This window comes from Chiloscyllium plagiosum, unplaced genomic scaffold (assembly GCF_037043375.1).
Source record: "Chiloscyllium plagiosum isolate Xiang-an unplaced genomic scaffold, Cpla_swu_hap1 HiC_scaffold_24, whole genome shotgun sequence".
In the NCBI taxonomy this organism is placed as follows: domain Eukaryota; kingdom Metazoa; phylum Chordata; class Chondrichthyes; order Orectolobiformes; family Hemiscylliidae; genus Chiloscyllium; species Chiloscyllium plagiosum.
Window position 1 is genome coordinate 28828288 of NW_028270162.1, and position 20804 is coordinate 28849091.

General features: G+C 40.8%; 1 protein-coding gene across 2 annotated transcripts in view; it reads right to left on the bottom strand.

The window, feature by feature from the left end:
• sec14l8 (SEC14-like lipid binding 8) overlaps window positions 1-20804 on the bottom strand; it is a 73249-nt gene that overhangs the window by 22823 nt on the left and 29622 nt on the right. For both annotated transcript variants that reach the window (XM_088000007.1, XM_043715662.2), the window contains exons 4-8: window positions 19095-19157; window positions 14867-15055; window positions 7917-8012; window positions 5742-5802; window positions 3968-4051 (exon numbers count right to left, since the gene is read on the bottom strand). In XM_088000007.1, the coding sequence (XP_087856133.1) occupies window positions 3968-4051; window positions 5742-5802; window positions 7917-8012; window positions 14867-15055; window positions 19095-19157 (493 nt within the window). The remainder of the gene's footprint in view (window positions 1-3967; window positions 4052-5741; window positions 5803-7916; window positions 8013-14866; window positions 15056-19094; window positions 19158-20804) is intronic.

Below are 20804 nucleotides of genomic sequence, written 5' to 3' on the forward strand. Positions count from 1 at the left end.
TGCAATGCTATTATATCATTAGCAATCAATTCTAACATGTTTCCTGTGATAGGTGTTAAGCTAACTGGCCTATAGTTTCCTGTTTTCTGGCTCCCTTTTCAGGCCTATAGAACCCTTCCTGAATCCAAGGAATTTTGGAAAATTAACAGCAATGCATGTAATATCCCATTAGAAATTCCTTTAAGACCTTAGGGTGAAATCCATCTGGTTTTAGAGATTTGTCAGCCGTCAGCTCCCAGTTTGCTTATATCTACTTCTCTCACAAATGTGATTTTGCGAAGTTCTTTTTTCCCTTCTACCAACTGAGTTAGAGCCACAAATGGAATAGTTTTATATCCTCTGTAGCAAAGAAAAATATTTCATCTGCCATTTTCTTATTATCTATTATTAACTTCCCATTTTCACTCTCTAGAGGATCAACACTCATTTTAAAATGCCTGTATAAACATTTTTCCATCCTACCCAGCTTCTCTCATATTCTAATTTCTTTCTCCTGATTAACGTTTTAGTCATTCTCTGCCATTCTTTATATGCTGACTAATGATTTGACCTGCCAATCGCCTTTGTGTAGTTTTATGCTTTTTTCCCAAATTTGATGCTTTTTCTTATTTCTTTAGTTAACCACGGATGGTGGGTCTTCCTTCTAGATTTTTAAATTTAAAACCAGATTGTTTTACTGTGCTGATGAATCGCTGTAGAATCATACAATTTTACAGGACAGAAGGACGCTATTTGACCCATCTTGTCTATTCTATATCCTGAATGTACAACCCAGCTAGTCCCGTTCTCTAGCCCTATCTCCACAGCCCTCTAAATTCATCACTTTAAATATATTTCCAGCTCTCTTGAAACCTCCTATGGAATCTGCTTCCACCCCTCTCCCAGAAGGTGCATTCCAAATCCTAACCTCTATCTGAGTAAATAAGTTTCTCCTCAACTCACTCCTAGCTCTCTTACTAACAATCTTGAAATTGTGATCCATTGTTACTGACATACCAACTAGTGGGAACAAAATATCCTTCTGTACCCTATCAAAATCGTTCATTAAGGTAATCTTAATCTTCTCTGCTCTCAGGAGAATAAGCCCAATTTTTCTAATTTCTACTTGCACCTGAAATCCTTCATTGCTGGTATCATTCTAGTAAATCTCCTTTGCACTCCCTCCAAGACTTTAACACCCTTCCTTAAATAAGGTGGCCAGAACTGAACACAATACTCCAAATGTGGTCAGACCAATGATTTGTACAGATGTAGCATCACTTTATTGCCTTTATACTCTATGCTGTCAGTTTTAAACCTAAAGATCCCAGAAGCCTTCTTAACAACTATTTCATCTTGCCTGGCCACTTTCAGAAAATCATGCACACAAAGCCCAAGTTTCCTCTGCACCTGTACTCCCCTCAAAGCTGTACCATTGAGCCTGCATCGTTTCTCTGTGTTTCTTCTACCAAAATGCATTACCACATTATTTCTCTGATTAAATTCATCTGCCAAATGTCTGCACATTTGGCTAATTTGTCAATGTCTCTCTGAAGTTGTTCAGCATCATTCTCACAATTCACTCTTTTTTCTAGTTTAGTAAGATCAACAAATTTAGAGATTGTACCCTCAACACCCAGATCCAAATGGTTTATATAAATCAGAAAATGCAAGGCTCCCAAAACCAATCTGTGGGGTACATCACTTTCAAATGATCTCCAATTTCAACAAATGCCCATCTATACCTACCCTCTGTTTCGTATCTTTTAGCCAACTTCTAATCCATGCTGCCAAGGACCCATCAATCACAACCATTTCTAATTTGCCAAAAAACTGTCACTGGTTTGTTAACAGGTGCTGTATCGTTTCTGAAAGTCCAAATATACAACATCTACATAGTACCCTCAGCCACTGCCTATGTCACCTCATCAAGGAACTCAATCAAATATGTCAGACATGATCTGTCCTTGACAAAGCTAGGTTGACTGTCTAGCACTAACCTATTTTTCTCTAAGTATGTATTTACCTTACCTCATATTATGGCCTCTATCTTATCCATATAATAGAATATAAATATACACGTTCTTAATTACACAATTCATTTTAGAATACATTTATATTTTAAGCCCCACTTATCGATGTCTTGTGAGAAAAAGACAGTAATGTGTCTGACAATCATACATTACAATCAATCTTGTTACTGCTATTGCAGTAACACTGCTAGATATATGATTAGCCAGTGCTTCAACCATAATGACTACCTACATAAAGCACATTTTCTGTTGCTTAACTTATAATTATAAACAAAACTATTTTCTTACTTAATTCAATGTGGCCATCCCTTGGTAATATATCTAAGCACTCATTTTCGCATTATGCAGCAACCCATCCTGCTTGCAACAAAACCCATCAGCATTCCGGCTTGGATTGACAAATGGCAAAGAACATCTGTCCCACATAAGTGTCAAGCAATAGTCATCTTCAGTAAGAATGTAACCATTTCCCTTTTAGTTTCAGTGACATTGCTCTCATCAAGGCTCTCCAAATGTTGGGAATCATTACAGACCTGAAAGTTAACTGGACCAGCCACTTAAATCCTATGGTTACCAAAGTAAGCCAGAAGCTGGGAATTCAGCGATGCATGAACACCTCCTGACTCCCCAAAGCTTGTGCACCATCCACAAGGAATAAGACAGGAGTGTGTTGGAATACTCCCCAATTGCCTGGATGAGTGCAGCATCAACAACAGTCAAGAAATTCAACACCTTCTTGGACAAAGCAGCCTCCTTGACCACCTGCCTATCCACACATTCGATGTATACTCCCTACACCACAGGTGGACAGTGACATCACTGTCTACGTATCATATACAAGGTGCACTGCAACAATTCATCAACCCTCTTTCAACACCACCTTCCAAATCCACAACCTCCACCACTTAGAAGGACAAAGGCAGCAGATGCATGGAAACACTATCACTTGCAAGATCCAGGTAAAATCACAGTTGAAAATATATTGCCATTCATAGAGTCATAGAGATGTACAGCAAGGAAACAGACCCTTCAGTCCAATTTATCCATGCTGACCATACACCCTAAATAAATCTGGTCCCATTTGCCAGCATTTGGCCCCCATTTCTTCAAACCCTTCCTATTCATATACCCATCCAGATTTGGTAATTGTACTAGCTTCCACCACTTCTTCTGGCAGTTCATTCCATACACGCACCACCCTTTGCATGAAAAAAATTGCCTCTCAGGCTCCTTTTAAATCTTTCCCCTCTCACCTTAAGCCTATGCCTTCTAGTTTTGGCCTCCCCCACCCTAGTAAAACTTTTATAAGGTCACCACTCAGCCTCCAACACTCCAGGGAAAATAGCTCCAGCCTATTCAGCCTCTCCCTATTGCTCAAACGCTCCAACCCTGGCAACATCCTTGTAAATCTTTTTTGAACCCTTTCAAGTCTCACAACATTTTTCCTATCTGGACAAAATGATACAGTTAACTCCTGAACAACTTTATGATTATACCTACACTTCCTCAACCGCAGTAATTCAGGCAGGTGGCTTTTCAACACCTTCTCAAAGACAATTAGTGGTAGACAAAAGAATAATGACCTTGGTCAACTAAGCCCATCCCGAAGCTCAGTTTAAAACTCGCACGTAAACAAAATTATGAACTGAGAAGGAACTTCTTCACCCAGAGTGTTGTTAATCTATGGAATTCCTTGCCCTGGGAAGTAGTTGATGCTACTTTAGTAATAGCTTTTAAAGCTAAGGTAGATAATTTTTTTGAAAAATAAAGGAATTAAGGGATATAGTAAAAATGCAGGTAAGTGGAGCTGAGTCATTCTCATTGTGCATATCACAACAAAAACAGATCTTTTAATCTGACAGAAACAGTGCTCTCTGTGCAGTCTGCTGTTTTTTAAATTCAAAATAGAACAGAAAGGTCTGCTATGCTATAATAACTGCTGATAAGGAACTTACTTCTTAATACGTGTATTTTCTTCCGTGTGTCTTCACTGAGAAAATGTTTTATGAGGTTGTAGGCCACAGGAAAAATCTTTGGTGCTGTAATATTGACAGATAAATTAGAAACCAAAGAACTGGTGCTTTGAGAAACCCACTTATGATGCTTAAAGACACACATGAGAAACAGAAGACGAAACTAGCAAAACATTTTATTGCCCTCCTCTCCTGAACACACTGATCGTTTTCATTCACAATTTTGGGCGTCACTATTAAGCTACACATTATTGCCCATCTCTAACTGCCTTTGAGAAAACAGGAAGGAAGCAAACATCTACGACACAACCTAATGATCTAGTTAGACTATCTCTCGGGCTGTTAAGAGTCAACCTGTGGATCTGCAGTCAAATTACAAGCCAAACTGGATTAGGATGGCCAGACTTCTTGCTTGAAAATATTTTGAGCCAGTTGGGTTTTTACCATAACCTAATGATTTTTATTGCCATTTTACTATTGTACACTACTTTTTATTGGTCCCATTAATGCCAACTGCCCTCTGTATGTTTCCAAAGTGGCCTTTTCCCATGTGAGCATAGATCCTAGCCCCAATTTTGAATCAGGCCATCCAGTGACAACTAAGTAGGCCTGGGATTAAAGTTGATTTTGGCAACATCCTGCACCATCCTAGAACAGTTTGAGGCAAGTGACATTTCAACAATCGCTTTCTTGTCCTTGACATGCATGAATAGTTCTGTGTCCTGTGTACAGATGAAAATACCCAGCCTCTGATATGCTAATTTTCAAAAAGTGCTTGCCAGATAATTGATGTCTCAGTCAAATTGAAGGGTGGGAATTCATACACACATACTGACTGAAAAAGTTCACTAGCCTCTGGTTGTAGATATCCAAAAATGCATGAAGCTTGGGCATGAGGGCTGGTTTTCACTGTATTTGTAGGTAACTGTTTCAATTAATACTGACTGAGGAAGGAATTTTTGAAAGCCTTTTAGAAGGTATTTTCAGATGCTGTGATCTGTTAGAGCTTAAAAAGCCACCAGTAGTGTTTATAAATTAATTGTCAACCTATACTGAATACCTCATGAGTTTTCTACTAAATTTCTCTTTCAAAAATTAATCTCAATGCTGAAGGACAGTGGGATTGGCATTACTGTGGATTGGTAATATCATTCTGATTTCAATAATTTATCCACGCCTAAAGTAAGCAAGCACATCATGGCATAATGTACATTCATATGATGCCTTTCACATCTTCTAAAACAAACCAGAACCTATAAAATAGTTTAGAAGTGTGATTACTGTTGTTTTGTAGCCAATTTACACATGGCTAGGCTCCTTAAATGACAAGAAAAAGTTGTTAAGTTGTTACAGTTGAGAAATGAACGTCAGTCAAAACATTTTGAGAATACCTACCCCACTCCCAAAAGGACTTTAAAATTAATCTAAACTGATAGAATTGCCTGGTTAAATCTCCCAACATTGGAGAGTTCTCTCAGTACTGTAAAAATATTAGCTTAAATTATGTGTTTACGTTCTTGGAGCCTTGCAAAATCTTAGTATATTAAAGATAGCACATAATTGTAAGTTGTTGTGGGGAGCCCAGAGATGCTACAACTGAGTCTGCCTGACGTTCAATGACGAACCATGGATTTTCCATGGAACACCCATATTTCACTAATGGCCTTGGCTAAATAACAGAGTATTTTCATATGTCCCACAGACAATTAATCATTCTCCATATATTTACAATTGGGTATTAACCAAAGATTCCTACCTTTGATAACAAACAATGTCTTTAAACCCTCAGGGTAGTTATCCTCAAACATGGTAAGCACCTGGTTAAGCAATGACATTTAAGATGGTGGATAAGTTTCAGTCAATGTTTGAAAGGTTAGAAGTCCAGCCCATTCACTATTGCCTCTTATTCTGCATTAGGCCTAGCTTACTAGGAATTAATTATATGTTGTTTTTATTATGCTAGCAGTAATTATATAGTCAGCTACTTATTTCAACACAGGAGAGAGGTGAAACATAAAGCTGCCTGCTGGTTTAGATTTTCACACTAAAGGCCTTTGATGGCACAGTGTCTTATTGAAAACAGAATCAAATTCAAACAGTAGATATTGAAAATAAAATCAAACTTAAATAATTTGTTTGTAATCTCAGTTCAAGATTCAGATGATAGTTACAGATCAACAGAATCTATTAAATCTACTTAATTAGATTACAACTATTTGTTTTTTATTCTCATGGGATGTGGGCATCACTGGCAAGGCCAAAATTTAGGAACTTAGGATCAGGAGTAGGTCATTCAGCCACTTGAGCCTGTTTCACCATTCAATGAGATCATGGATGATCTATGGCCTAACTCTACGTACCTTCCTTTAAACCATATTCCTTAACACCTTTACTTAACAAAAAAATATCTATTTCAGATCTAAAATTAACAACTGATCCTGCATCCACGGCCTTTTGTGGACAGGAGTTCCAAATATCTATAATGCTTTTTTGTATAGAAGCGCTTTCTAACATCTCTCCTGAACAACCGGTCCCAATTGCCAGACTATACCCTCTAGTTCTAGAATCCCCAACCACTAAAAATAGTTTATCTTTATTTACCCTGTCTTTTCCTGTAAAACTTCGTTCAAATCACCCCTAAACCTTATAAATTCAAGAGAAACAAGCCTAACTTGTGTAATCTCTCCTCAAAACGTAATCCTTGAAATCCAGGTATCATCTATTGCCCATCCCTAATTGCCCTAATGCTAAATGGTTTGGTAAGCCATTTCAGAGGGCAGTTTCCTGTCTGTCGGTCTAAAGTCACAGGTAGGCCAGATCAGATAAGGATGGCAAACTTCCTTCCCTAAAATGGAAGGACATTAGTAAACCACATGAGATTTTATGAAAAAAAATCAATGTTACTTGTCATGGTGACCATTACTGTCTTTCCAGATTCACTAATTGAATTCAATTGTCACTTGTTGTCTTGGTGTGATTTGAATCCATGTGCCCAGACACTGATTTAGTTTACTGGTCTAGTGACAATACCACTATGTCATCATTTCCCCTTTTAACAATCATTTCTGCCTATCTCAATATATGTAAGTTTATGGAGCCCACTATGGGATTACTGCTTATAATCACAAAACTCCTAATTCCATTGGGCAGGATTTTCCCCTGGGCTTGGAGACCCTGATGTCAGGGACACATGGGGGTTCCAAGCTTGCATTTGCTAGATGCCAGACACGCACAGCTTTATTTCCCCACAGTAGCCTTCTCATTGGCCACTTCTTCCCTTGCTATCCAGGCTGCCAATGGGCCCATTCAGAGGCCTGGAAGCTCTGGAGCTTCAGCAGCCTCACAGGGTGTTGGAGGTGGGCACACTGTGTAAACAGAAATATACAAGTCAGCAGCCCATTGGATTAGTGGGTAAACACATCCACTAAAATTTGTCAGGCAAGGAGCAATCTTTGGCACATGCAGCCCCTTCTCTCAGGAGTGGAGCTCTTGACTCCAATGACTTCCAATTCCCCACTCCCATCACAGACTGCCACCAGGAAGCTTCCTCCATTAAAATGGTTGCGTCCACGATGGGCTACTCTATAACCGGCTAAAATAGTAGCGACTCCTCTGCAAACCCACCTAATTAGGACCTCAAATTGGTTAATGTGCTCCCTTCCTCCACAATACAGGCAACCAATCCGCACACACTTCCCAACCTTGGGAAACCTCCCCAGCTACAGGAATGTGCATCGACTATTTTCCTGCTACCCTTCCTATAGGCCCACCACCACGGACCTTTGAAAATTCTACCCATTATGGTTTATAATAACAAATGACCCGAAACCTATCACTAAATGAACGTCCTGTCATCACTCTGCAGTAACTTTATCAGTAACTAACATTGTTTATAAGAGATTGTGAAAATCCTGAACCCAGTCTGCCTTACCTCTCCATACAGTTCAACTGCAGGTTTCCATAAATGTTTCATTCCTAGATTCTCACAATCATAGATCATTGTGATTGCCTCAATGTGTTTATTATGCTGTAAACAGAGAAATATTTAGATACAGTCAACCAAGTCATTTTATTCCATCCTATGATTTCTTCAGGTGCAAAAGTTAAATGCATAATTTGAATTCAGAACCATTTTTTAAAACATTTTTCAGTTTAGCATCAGCCCTTAAATGAAAAGACAATTTCTAATGTCATTGAGTTTTCAACATATCTCACACATCAAGATCACAATCTGACATGCATTAAACTGACACTAAGGAAGCCAGTGCAGCAGATCAGAAAAGAGCTGGAGGCCTGTACACACTGAGCAAAAGGTTACAAAGTCCCTTGACAATGAATTGTTTCCTGATCCTTTTTTTGTCTTTCTTTCCTTTTTTGACGATATCATCATGTATCATGTTTTAATGTACATTGACAAATTGTGTATCTGCAATGCTGACTGTGTTCTGTACATTGTGTAAATGTAGCTTTGCTGAAATTACAGAAAGCCGGAAATAACCATTAAACCAGAAAACACCAGAGGTCATCATTAGATTTTGCTGTTGGTATTCAGTGTTGTTGCTAACCTGCTCAACTGCAAAGTGATTGATGAGAAAAACAACTAAGAGGTAGGAGTAGAGTTCCCATAAATCTGTCCCATTATTCAATAAGTTCATAGTTGACCTTTAACCTCAATTCCATTTATCTGCTCTACAACTATATTTCTTGCTTCCCTAATTGCTCAAAAATCATCAAACTCTGTCTTGAATAAACTCAACAGCTAAACATTCACAACCCTCAGTGGGGTGGGGGGTAGACAATTTCAAAGATTCACCATCCTCTGAGTGAATAAATCTTCCATCACCTCAGTCCTAAACCATGTAGTTCTAAACACTCCAGCAAGTGGAGAGTCTCTCTCAGCATCTACACTCACAAACTCTTTGAGAATACATGCAATTCAATGAGATCAACTCGTATTCTTCTAAACTCCAGAAACTCTAGGCTCATTGAATAAGATTCTGAAGAGAATAAAAAATTGCAGCACTTAGGGGAAAGGGTAGGAGAGCGGGAATACCAGTCACTCTTGTAGAATCCAGCTCAGACATAGCCAGCTGAATGGCCTCCCTTTGAACCGTAAATGTTCTATGATACTATTCTACAGGTTTTATATGTTAATGTGTAGGATAAACATTTTCCAGTCTGAACTCCAGAACAAACACTGAATTAAAATCACTGCCAGATATCATTAGACTTGCACACAATTGCACTAAACACACAAAATAGTCTCATTTCCCACTTACAATTAAATTAACAGTAAAACTGATGGCATGTTCCTTTACAGGGTTGACTTTAAAACTGCAATCTATAATTAAGTTGCAATGAACTAACAGCAGAAAGTTTTGTGCCTCAGTCCCTATAAGTCAAATCTTGATTTTGTTAATCAAGCAGTGAAAGAGGTTGAATTGAGGTTTGACGATTCCCATAAACAGACACACACAGAAATCAATGAAAAGGTGTCCCCAATCTGCACTTATTAGCTCCTTTGGTAGGTGATAACTTGCCATTGCAGGGAGTCAACAAACAGGTTGTTTGTCAGTTCTGTCAGGCAGAGACTGCAGCAGTGTGTGACCAAGAGCAGGAAATAAAATCATCATTGATGTACCAATAGTAATGCCTATGTTTTGGGCCACAGCATCAGATCTTTCTGATGTGACTGATGAGCAAGTTACATTTGAATAAAGGTGTTTTTGCTCCTAACTTCAGCAGGAACTTGTCTGTCAACCCAAAAGTTATGATGTGGAGGTGCCAGTGTTAGAGTGGGGTGGACAAGTTATAGTCCAACAGGTTTATTGGAAGTGAGGAGCAATGTGCTTACTGCTTACTGCATTCGTGCATCTATACCCCATGCAAAAAAATGGAATTTCTATCCTGAACTATTTGTGAATTGTTAGCACCTGCGACCATGCAATAGATTGTGTCTCTCTCTTTAAGGAAATGGCAATTATTTTCCAAAAATTGTATTTACGTTCCTTCCACGATTTTGCATGAAGCAAATTCCAGTTGTGGTTAGAACAGACAACTGTTGTACACCATCAGTCATAGGATCATAAATACCAAATCAGTCTACACAGGTCCCTGGATCTTGTTCTGCCATTGAACTCAATCATGGATGACCTGCATCTTAACAAGATTTACCCATCTTGGTTCCATAGCCCACAAAATCCTTGATCAACAAAATCTATTGGTCAGTGTTTATATTTTCATTCCTGAAGAAGGGCTTATGCCCGAAACGTCGATTCTCCTGTTCCCTGGATGCTGCCTGACCTGCTGCGCTTTTCCAGCAACACATTTTCAGCATATTTTCAATCCACCCAGCCTCAACTGTTATGAGGTGTTGAACACATTTAAAAACTATGCCTATAACAGCAAGTCAGAGGCTGGGTCTTCTGTGCAATTAGCAGTGTGAACCATCCATAAAATCCACTGCAGAAACTCATCCCTGTTCCTTTGACAGAACCTTCCAAAGCCACAATCTCTCTCGCTCAGAGCAAGAGCTGCAGATGCTTGGGAACACCACCATCTGCAGATTTCTCTTGAAGTTACACTCTATCCGGACTTGGAGTTATATCGCCACTCCTTCAGACACTGGATCAAAATGCTGAACTCCCTCCCTAACAGCATTGTGGGTATACCTATAACACACAGGCTGCAGCAGTTCAAGAAATCAGTAATCATTGCCCAAGGGCAATTAGGGAACGGCCACGAATGCTATCCTTGTAGTTACATTCAGATCCCATGATGAATTAGAAAACGTTCCAGATTTCCAGTGCTCTTTGTAGATATTTCCAAACCAATCTCTTCAGAGATGCTATTCACAATTGCAGAGCTTGAACGTGGGCCTTCTGGCTCAGAGATAGGGACACTACCATTTCACTACAAGCACCCTCCTCACTTCATCAGGTAAAACTGTAAGATCATAAGAAATAGGAACAAGAGCAGGCAGTTTGGTTCCTTGAGCCTCCTCCCATTCAACTGGATCATCCAATATTCTTCACATCCACTTCACTGCATTTTCCCCATAACCTTTGATTCCCCTATTGATCAAGAATCCATCCATCTCAACCTTAAATACAGATCTCTGCCCCCACAGCTCTCTGAGGCAAAGAAGTCCAAAGACTCAGAACTGTCTGACCGAAGAAATTCTCCCTGTTCTCAGGCTTAAATTTGCATCCCTTTATTCTGAGACTATGCTTCTGGTCCTAGACTTTCCCATGAGGGGAGACATCTCTCAGCAATTACCCTGTCAAACATCTGAAGAATCCTTTATGTTTCAATGAGATCACTTCAGTAAGGCATTGACAAGGTTCCTCATGGTAGGCTGGTTAGCAAGATTAGATCACATTGGGTACAGGGAGAACTAGCCGTTTGGATATAGAACTCGGTAGAAGGTAGAAGACAGAGGGTGGTAGTGGAGGGTTGCTTTTCAGACTGGAGGCATGTGATCAGTGGTGTGCCACAAGGATTGGTGCTGGGTGAACTGTTTTTTGTCATTTATATAAATAATTTGAATATAGGAGGTATGGTTAGTAAGTTTGCAGATAACACTAAAATTGGAGATGTCGTGGACAGTGAAGAAGGGTTAGCTCAGAGTACAACGGGATCTTGAGCAGATGAGCCAATGGAGGAAGGAGTGGCAGATGGAGTTTAATTTAGATAAATGTGAGGTGCTGCATTTTGGAAAGGCAAATCAGGACAGAACTTATACACTTAGTGGTAAAGTCCTGTGGAGTATTTCTGAACAAGAGACCTTGGTGTGCAGGTTCAAAGCTCCTTGAAAATGGAATCACAGGTAGATAGAAGAGTGAAGAAGGCATTTGGTGTGCCTGCCTTTTTTGGTCAGTGCATTGAGTATAGGAGTTGGGAGGTCATGTTGCGGCTGTACAGGACATTAGTTTGGAGTATTGCGTGCAATTCTGGTCTCCCTGCTATAGGAAGGATGTTGTGAAACTTGAAAGGGTTCAGAAAAGATTTATAAGGATGTTGCTAGGTTTGGAGGGTTTGAGCTATAGGGAGAGGTTCTAAAGGTAGGGCTATTTTCCCTGGAGCATCAGAGAATGAGGGGTGATCTTATAGAGGTTTGTAAAATCATGAGGGGCATGGATAGGGTAAATAGGCAAGGTCTTTTCCCCAGGGTTCGGAAGTCCAAAACTAGAGGGCACACATTTAAGATGAGAGGGGAAAGATATAAAAGGGACCTAAGGGGCAACTTTTTCCTGCAGAGGATGATGCGTGTATGGAATGAGCTGCCAAGGAAGTGGTGGTGGCTGGCACGATTACAACATTTAAAAGGCATCTGAATGGCTATATGAATAGGAAGAGTTTAGAGGGATATGGGCCATATGCTGGAAAATGGGACTAGATTTATATATGATATCAGGGCGGCATGGACGAGTTGGACCTAAAAGACTGTTTCCATGCTCTACATTTCTATGACTCTGTGAGATCTCTCATTCTTCTAAAATCCAGTGAGTGAAGTCTCAACCTGTTTAGCCTTTGCTCATAAGACAATCTCTCCATACCACGATCGTCCTAGTTAATCTTCTCTGAACTGCTTCCAATTAAATTATATGTATCCTTAAGCAAGGGGACCAAAACTATTTAATGTACTCCAGATGTGGTCTCATCAGCACCTTGTACAGTTGCAACAAAACTTCCTTACTCTTATTTTGGGGGTTTTGGAATATAAGGGCCAATGTTCCATTAGCCTTCCTGATTATCTGCTGAACCTGTATGTTAGCTTTCTCTGTTTCATGTACAAGTACCAAATCCCTTTGTGTTGCAGCTTTCTGCAACTGGTATTCTCAAAGTGGTCTTCCATCCAAGTATTAACTGGACCAGAGTCTTATTACACTATGCAAAATTATACCTTCCTGTTCCAGACTCCCATCAGTGAAAAGGCTTTTGTTTACTTTATCAGAGCATTTAATCATAAGCATCTCAATTAATCACTCTTTGGTCTTTTATACTCAAAGATATACAAGCCAAGTATTTGCAATTTATTTTCATAAGTAAACCTTCCTGGCATTAATTCCTTTGAATCTTTTCTTCAGAAACAAGTTTTTTTAGATTAGATTAGATTAGATTAGATTACTTACAGTGTGGAAACAGGCCCTTCGGCCCAACAAGTCCACACCGACCCGCCGAAGCGCAACCCACCCATACCTCTACCTAACACTACAGGCAATTTAACATGGCCAATTCACCTAACCTGCACATCTTTGTGACTGTGGGAGGAAACCGGAGCACCCGGAGGAAACCCACGCAGACACGGGGAGAACGTGCAAACTCCACATAGTCAGTCGCCTGAGGCAGGAATTGAACCCGTGTCTCTAGCGCTGTGAGGCAGCAGTGCTAACCACTGTGCCACCGTGCCGCCCATCACTGTTCTCAGGTACAAATCTAGAAACCAGTTTCATTGCAGTATCAAAAAGAATGACGCATTTCAAATTTTAACCCTGATAACACTACACTTGTAAGAGGTACCATTGTAGACATGGATAGAAGATTGGCTAACTAATAGGAAATAGAGAATAGTTATAAATAGGCAATTTTACTGTAGGCAAGATATGAAAAGTGGTGTACCACAGGCATCAGTGCTAGATCCTTAACTATTTATAATTGATATAAATAACTTAGATAAAGGTATGGCTGCTATATATGTTAATGACACATGATTGATAGTTGTGGAGAGGACTTAAGGAGGCTACACGGGGATACAGACACATTAGTAGAGTGAATGAAGATCTGGCAGGTGGAGTATAATATGAGTAAATGTGAAATTGTCAATTTTGGCATGAAGAATAAAAGGCAGATTATCTAAATGGTAATAGATTGTAGAGCTCTGAGATGCATAGGGATCTGGGTGTCCTAGTGCATGAATCAGAAAAATCTAGTATGCAGGTACCTAAAGTACTTTGGAAAGCTAATAGAATGTTATCAAATTAAAACAAAGGATTGAAGATTATGCTTCAGTTATACAGGACATTGCTGAGACCATATCTGAATTGCTATATCCAGTATTGATCTCCTTAGTTAAGCAAGGATGCAAATGTATTGGAAGGGGTTTAAAGAAAGTTTACTAACTAATATCTGGAATGGGTGGGTTGTCTTATGGAAAAGAAGTCACTAGTATCCCAGAGGACTACAGGCTGCTCACACATTAGAGAGAAATCACTGGCCGGTGAAGTAAACCTGAGGGTTACCAAGCTTCAGAAGCGGCTTTCATGGTTACTTCACCAATACAGGAACTGAACACTCAATTTTGGTGTCACTCTGCAATACAAACCTGGCAATTGAGTTAACCAACTTCCTTTACTTTTACGAGGTATAGCTGGATAGGCAAAGGTTGTATCCAATGGCCTTTAAAAGATTAAGAGGTGACTTGATAGAAACATATGAAATCCTGAGAGGTCTGGACAGGGTTGATGTAAAAAGAATGTCTCCTCTTGTGGGAGAACTAGGTCACAGTTTAAAAATCAGGGGTCATCCATTTAAAACAGAGATAAAGAGAATATTTTTTCTCACAAAAGATTGTATGTCTTTGGAAATCTCTTCTTCAAAAGGCATTGGAAGTAAAGAGAGAGTTGATAGATCTTTGATAAACAATAGAGTGAAAGGTTGTTGTGTGTTGGGAGGATGATGGAGTAATCAGATTGCCATGATGTTACTGAATGATGGAGCAAGCTCAAAGACTAAATCTGCTCCTTATTCATATGTTTCTATATTTTGTTATCAGATCTCAAGAGTTGGCAAGAAAAAAACTTGATGCTCTGAGTTAAACAGCCAAAAGATTTACAACTCAAAGACTGCTCATCCATTTTAAAGTTCCTCCTAGCTCCTTACCTTTTTAGACTGTTTAACACACTCTTCCCGCAGCAGCTCGCAGTCTCGGATTTTTGTCTTCAAAAAGTCCTGCTTAGATGCCGAATGCATCAAACCTTTTGGATCCAAAGGGCCAATCACGTCATACCAAATGGGGCTGCCATCTTTGTCATAGCCGCACATTCCTCCAGCGAAATAACGAGTAATGACCTGGCACAGGACAGAGCTCAGTTTCCAGTGTCAACATTCTCTAGAAACACTTCAGCTAATTTCCCAGCATGCTTTTAATTTCCTTTACCTGTCTGAAGATTTCTCACAGCACAGAACAGAGAAGGTATCATCCAAAAATGGGCATCAGTACTTATAGATAGGGATTGTATTGGTCTTGGCTGGATTGGTCATGACTTTTTTAGCTCTCTCTTTTATTTTAAGAAAAAAAGAGGAATAGATTTCCTTGTACAGCGCATTGGGTTATAACGTGCATTTCATTAACATGAAGTCGCTATAACATCATTGACGAATTGGGGGCACTGTTTCTAAAGCATGTATTGGTTATAACGCGATTCCGGCCCCATTAGTTTAAATGGTGCTGCTATTACACAATTTTTTAATAACACGGGATTGCACGAGAATGAAACTACTGCATTATAGCAGAACTGACTGTATTTGGGCTTCTCCCTGATATACAAAATAGATCTGGACAATTAATGGGATTTGTTCAAATTTGGCTATGAATTATTGTCATGACCAATAAGGATATGATGTTCCAAGTTTTCACTACTGACTTCAGTCGATGTAGACTTTACAAAACTGACTTTTAGAAGTTGATAACGTTGCTAAGTTGGCAGCATAGAGTTAGGTTAGCTTTGACATTTCTGAAAAGACAACAATGAAGTGCTTCATGTCTCTGCAAAATTCTTAACAGGTAGGGTGATCTCCCATTTGATTAGTCAGTCCCCCCAGACGTGATCGACGATGCCCTCCACCGCATCTCCTCCACTTCCCGCTCCTCCGCCCTTGAGCTCCGCCCCTCCAACCACCACCAGGACAGAACACCACTGGTCCTCACCTACCACCCCACCAACCTCCATATACAGTGTATTATCCACCGTCATTTCCGCCACCTCCAAACAGACCCCACCACCAGGGATATATTTCCCTCCACTCCCCTATCAGCGTTCCGAAAAGACCACTCCCTCCGTGACTCCCTCATCAGGTCCACACCCCCCACCAACCCAACCTCCACTCCCGGCACCTTCCCCTGCAACCGCAAGAAATGCAAAACTTGCGCCCACACCTCCCCCTTACTTCCCTCCAAGGCCCCAAGGGATCCTTCCATATCCGCCACAAATTCACCTGCACCTCCACACACATCATTTATTGCATCCGCTGCACCCGATGTGGCCTCCTCTATAGAGATACAGGCCGCCTACTTGCGGAACGTTTCAGAGAACACCTCTGGGACACCCGGACCAACCAACCCAACCACCCCGTGGCTCAACACTTCAACTCCCCCTCCCACTCCACCGAGGACATGCAGGTCCTTGGACTCCTCCATTGCCAGACCATAGCAACATGACGGTTGGAGGAAGAGCGCCTCATCTTCCACCTAGGAACCCTCCAACCACAAGGGATGAACTCAGATTTCTCCAGTTTCCTCATTTCCCCTCCCCCCCACCTTGTTTCAGTCAAATCCCTTGAACTCAGCACCGCCTTCCTAACCTGCAATCTTCTTCCTGACCTCTCTGCCCCCACCCCCACTCCGGCCTATCACCCTCACCTTGACCTCCTTCCACCTATCGCATTTCCAACGCCCCTCCCCCAAGTCCCTCTTCTCCACCTTTTATCTTAGCCTGCTGGACACACTTTCCTCATTCCTGAAGAAGGGCTTATGCCCGAAACGTCGATTCTCCTGCTCCTTGGATGCTGCCTGACCTGCTGCGCTTTTCCAGCAACACATTTTCAGCTCTGATCTCCAGCATCTGCAGTCCTCACTTTCTTCTCATAGAGTACAAAAGCCAGGACGTTATGCTAAACCTATAGCACCCAACTGAAATATTATGTTCAATTTTGGGCACCAAGCTCTAGGAAGAGCGAGAATGCTTTGGAAAAGGCACAGAACAGAATGTGTCCCGGGTTGAGGAATTACTGTTAATAATTGGAAAGACTGTAGAAGGCAGAGTTCTCCTCGCATCAGAAGGGCAAAAAGGAAATCTGATGGAGATATTTAAAATTATCAAGAGTTTAGATAGTATAAATAAAAAGAAACAGTTTCCAGCAGCAAAAGATTTGATTACAAAAGGGCAAAGATTTAAGGTGAACAGCTAAGGATCCAGGGGTGGCATGAGGGAAAATGTTTTGCACAATAAGTGGTTTGGATATGGAATACACTACCTGGTAGGATGGTAGATACAGATTCTATAGCAGCCTTGAAAAGAAACTGTATGAATGAATTTTAAAGATCTTGTGCAAGTTAAGATTGGGGAGTATGTGCAAGAGTAGGGAGGAAGACTAAATAGGTTTCTCTTCTACAGAGTAGGCGTACTCTCAATAAACCAAATGACCTTCTCTCTGCAGCTAGTATTCTGTGATTCATAACTGTATAATTATTATCAGGTTTCTTCACATACATTTTTCTCTGACTAGGTGGCTTGGTTCAGCGAGGAAGGCGGGCTTTTATAGAACACTTTTTAATGTCACCTCATTATTACATTTCTTCCTCTTTTCTAAGTGTCCTGTTGCTTTTTGATTTTTTTCTGCAGGATCTGGTACCCTCAAAGTAGAGGTCCCCAGTTCCCAGAACAGTCTGGCCCCTTCCACAAAGAAATGACCCATTAAGAAAGAGAGAGAGACCTATTATTCTGGAACAGCATTCCATCTCTTAGATTAGATTAGATTAGATTACATTACATTACAGTCCACAAGCCCACACCGACCCACTGAAGCGCAACCCACCCATACCCCTACACTTCGCCCTTACCTAACACTACGGGCAATTTAGCATGGCCAATTCACCTGACCTGCACATCTTTGGACTGTGGGAGGAAACCAGAGCACCCGGAGGAAACCCACGCAGACACGGGGAGATCGTGCAAACTCCACACAGTCAGTCGCCTGAGGCAGGAATTGAACCCGGGTCTCCGGCACTGTGAGGCAGCAGTTCTAACCACTGTGCCACCGTGCCGCCCACTGGGGGTAGTATTCTGGAAGAAAGGAAGGAGATTGTTGGGGGAAGCAAGTGAGCTTCAAATATTCTCAGTGTCAGTGATGTGCTCATGTTTATAAAATTAGATTGGGTCATAGAACTGTACAGCATAGAAACAGACTGTTCGGTCCAACTCATCCATGCTGACCAGATGTCCTAAATTAATCTAGTCCTATTTGCCCGCATATGGCCCACATCCCTCTGAACCATTCCTATTCGTGTGCCCATCCAGATGCCTATTAAATGTTGTAATTATCCAACCTCCACCACTTCCTCTGACAGTCATTCCATACACATACCACCCTCTGTGTGAAAAAGTTGCCCTTTAAGTCCTTTTATATCTTTACCTTCTCACCTTAAACCTATGCCCTCTAGTTTTGGACTCTCCTTGTGTGGGAAATAGACTTTGGCTATTCAGCCTATCCATTCCCCTCAGGATTTTATAAACCTCTATAATGTCACCCCTCAGCCTCCAACATTCTGGAGAAAATAGCCCTAGCCTATTCAGCCTTCAATGCTCCGGGGAAATAGCCCCAGCCTATTCAGCCTCTCCTTATAGCTCGAACCCTCCAACCCCAGCAACATCCTTGTAAATCTTATCTGCATCCTTTTAAGTTTAAGAGCATATTTCCTATAGCAGGGAGACCAGAATTGAATGCAGTCCAAAAGTGGATTAATCAGTGCTCTGTACATAACATCCCAACTCCTTTACTATACAAGTGACATACCTGACTACTTTAGCAAAATAAAAAGCTGGAACTGCATTTCATCTGCAACAGTTGAAATAATTGGATTGCTCACTACATTAACTGTGTCCTGTCTAATTGCAGTATTTTATTCTATTGAAGATAACTCGCATCAATTCAGATATTTGGTCATAATTGATTCTCTTGGAAACGTGTACGGCATCTAAACAGAGGCAGGTAAAGGCAATTAGATAACATGCAGTACTAATTAAAATGCTGAGTTCAAAGTTCAGGGTTCATTAGTTTAAAGTCAGTGACAAAGTTTTATTTTCAAAGCTGGATAAAGTTAGTGTCTTACCTCAGGGGGTTCCCAGTTACTCGTGATTGTGTCAACTTTCATCTGTTTCCTGAACTCGACATGCTAAAATCAATGCAGAAGAGATGTGACCTTCCCCTTCAATGCAGCATTATGCCAACTCATTGAACATATTTATTTCATTGATACCATGGGCTGAATTTAATATTGACGGTGGGATTCATGTCCATTGGATGGAGAGCCAGTGGGAAACCTGGAAATGTTTCCGTGAAGGCAGCCTGACCAAATTAAGTCCCAGCCTCGGGTCACCTTTCGAACTTAGGACCCCCCCAGTCATGGAAATCCCACTCCAAGATTGGCATCCTGGTCTGAGGACCAACAGGAACCCATTCTGAATACTATTAATAGAAACGGGTAATATTTATTGGTCTTCATCAAGATGCATTGTGGGATCTCTATATATAGTTGAGTGGGGCAGGATGGGGATGATGAGTGGCAGTGTAATCAGAAGAAAGGGCAACAGGGCACCCTCCAGTCACCTGTCTTTCACAACGACAGGCTCCTCCACTGGGCACTAAGTCTCTAACAATGAACTCCTACACCCAGCAGTGCACTGGTGAACCTGACAGAAATTTCCTGGGGGCTTTCGGCAACCAAGGGAGATCAGTATGACTCTGATTTAATTTCTGAGCCACCAATAAATTCCCCATATTAAATAGTCTGCCACAAGTATTCAGTACATTGTGGCAGAATAAATAAGATATGTTCTGAAAAGGGTGAGGCTGTTTTTATTTCATTTGCTCTTTGCTGCTTAAAGTCAGCATTTATTGCTCATTTTTAATTTCCCTTGTGAAAGTGGTGGTGAGCTCCTCTCTTGAACCATTACAGCCTATGTGAAGTAGGTCTATCCACAGTGCTGTCAGGGTTCCAGCTCTTTATCCATTCATGCTGAAATAGGATGGTGTATGACCTAGAGTGGAACTTGCAGATGGTACTTAAGATGGTGGAAGGCATGCCAGTCAAGTGCTTTGTCCTGCATTGAGTTTCGTAAGCTGCACTCATTCAGGCAAGTCGTTGGCATTCTATCACATACCTGCCTGACCTGTGGCATGTACATGCAGAGAGACTTTAGGAGGACAGGAGGTGAGTTACCACAGAATTCCCAACTTCTGACTTGTTCTTGTAGCTGTAGCATTTATATGGATGTTACAGTTAAGTTTCTGATCAATAGTAACACCACACAGTGTGTGATACAGAACACGGTATGACTGAAAAACATCTGAAATATCCTGCAGATATTGATGCTTGCATGACCATCAAAATATATTGCAATATTTAGAGGAAAGGGCAACAGGGCACCCTCCAGTCATCCGTGTTTCACGATGAATCAGTGAATCACCTAAATAACCAAATATTTTGAGCACACCGATCTTGCAAAGGCATTAGGTAGAACTCCAATGTGAAGGATGTCACTGCATTACAATTTAATTAGACAGAATATAAATCAAGCTAATGTTGTTACTTTAGGTACAACTAGGATCAGACTTGCTTCTGAAATTCCTTGATTAGCAAGTTAATGATTTTGGCCATGTCATTCATAAAAGTTTCAATGAAAAAGAGAGATGGAAACTTTAAGCAACCAAGGAACTTTCAATCCCAGAACTTGAAACAAGGACAGAAGCTTCAAAACAACACTTGCCAGACTACTCTGTCTCATCCAGGGAATGAAGTGTGGGGGATTTTGTTTTAGAA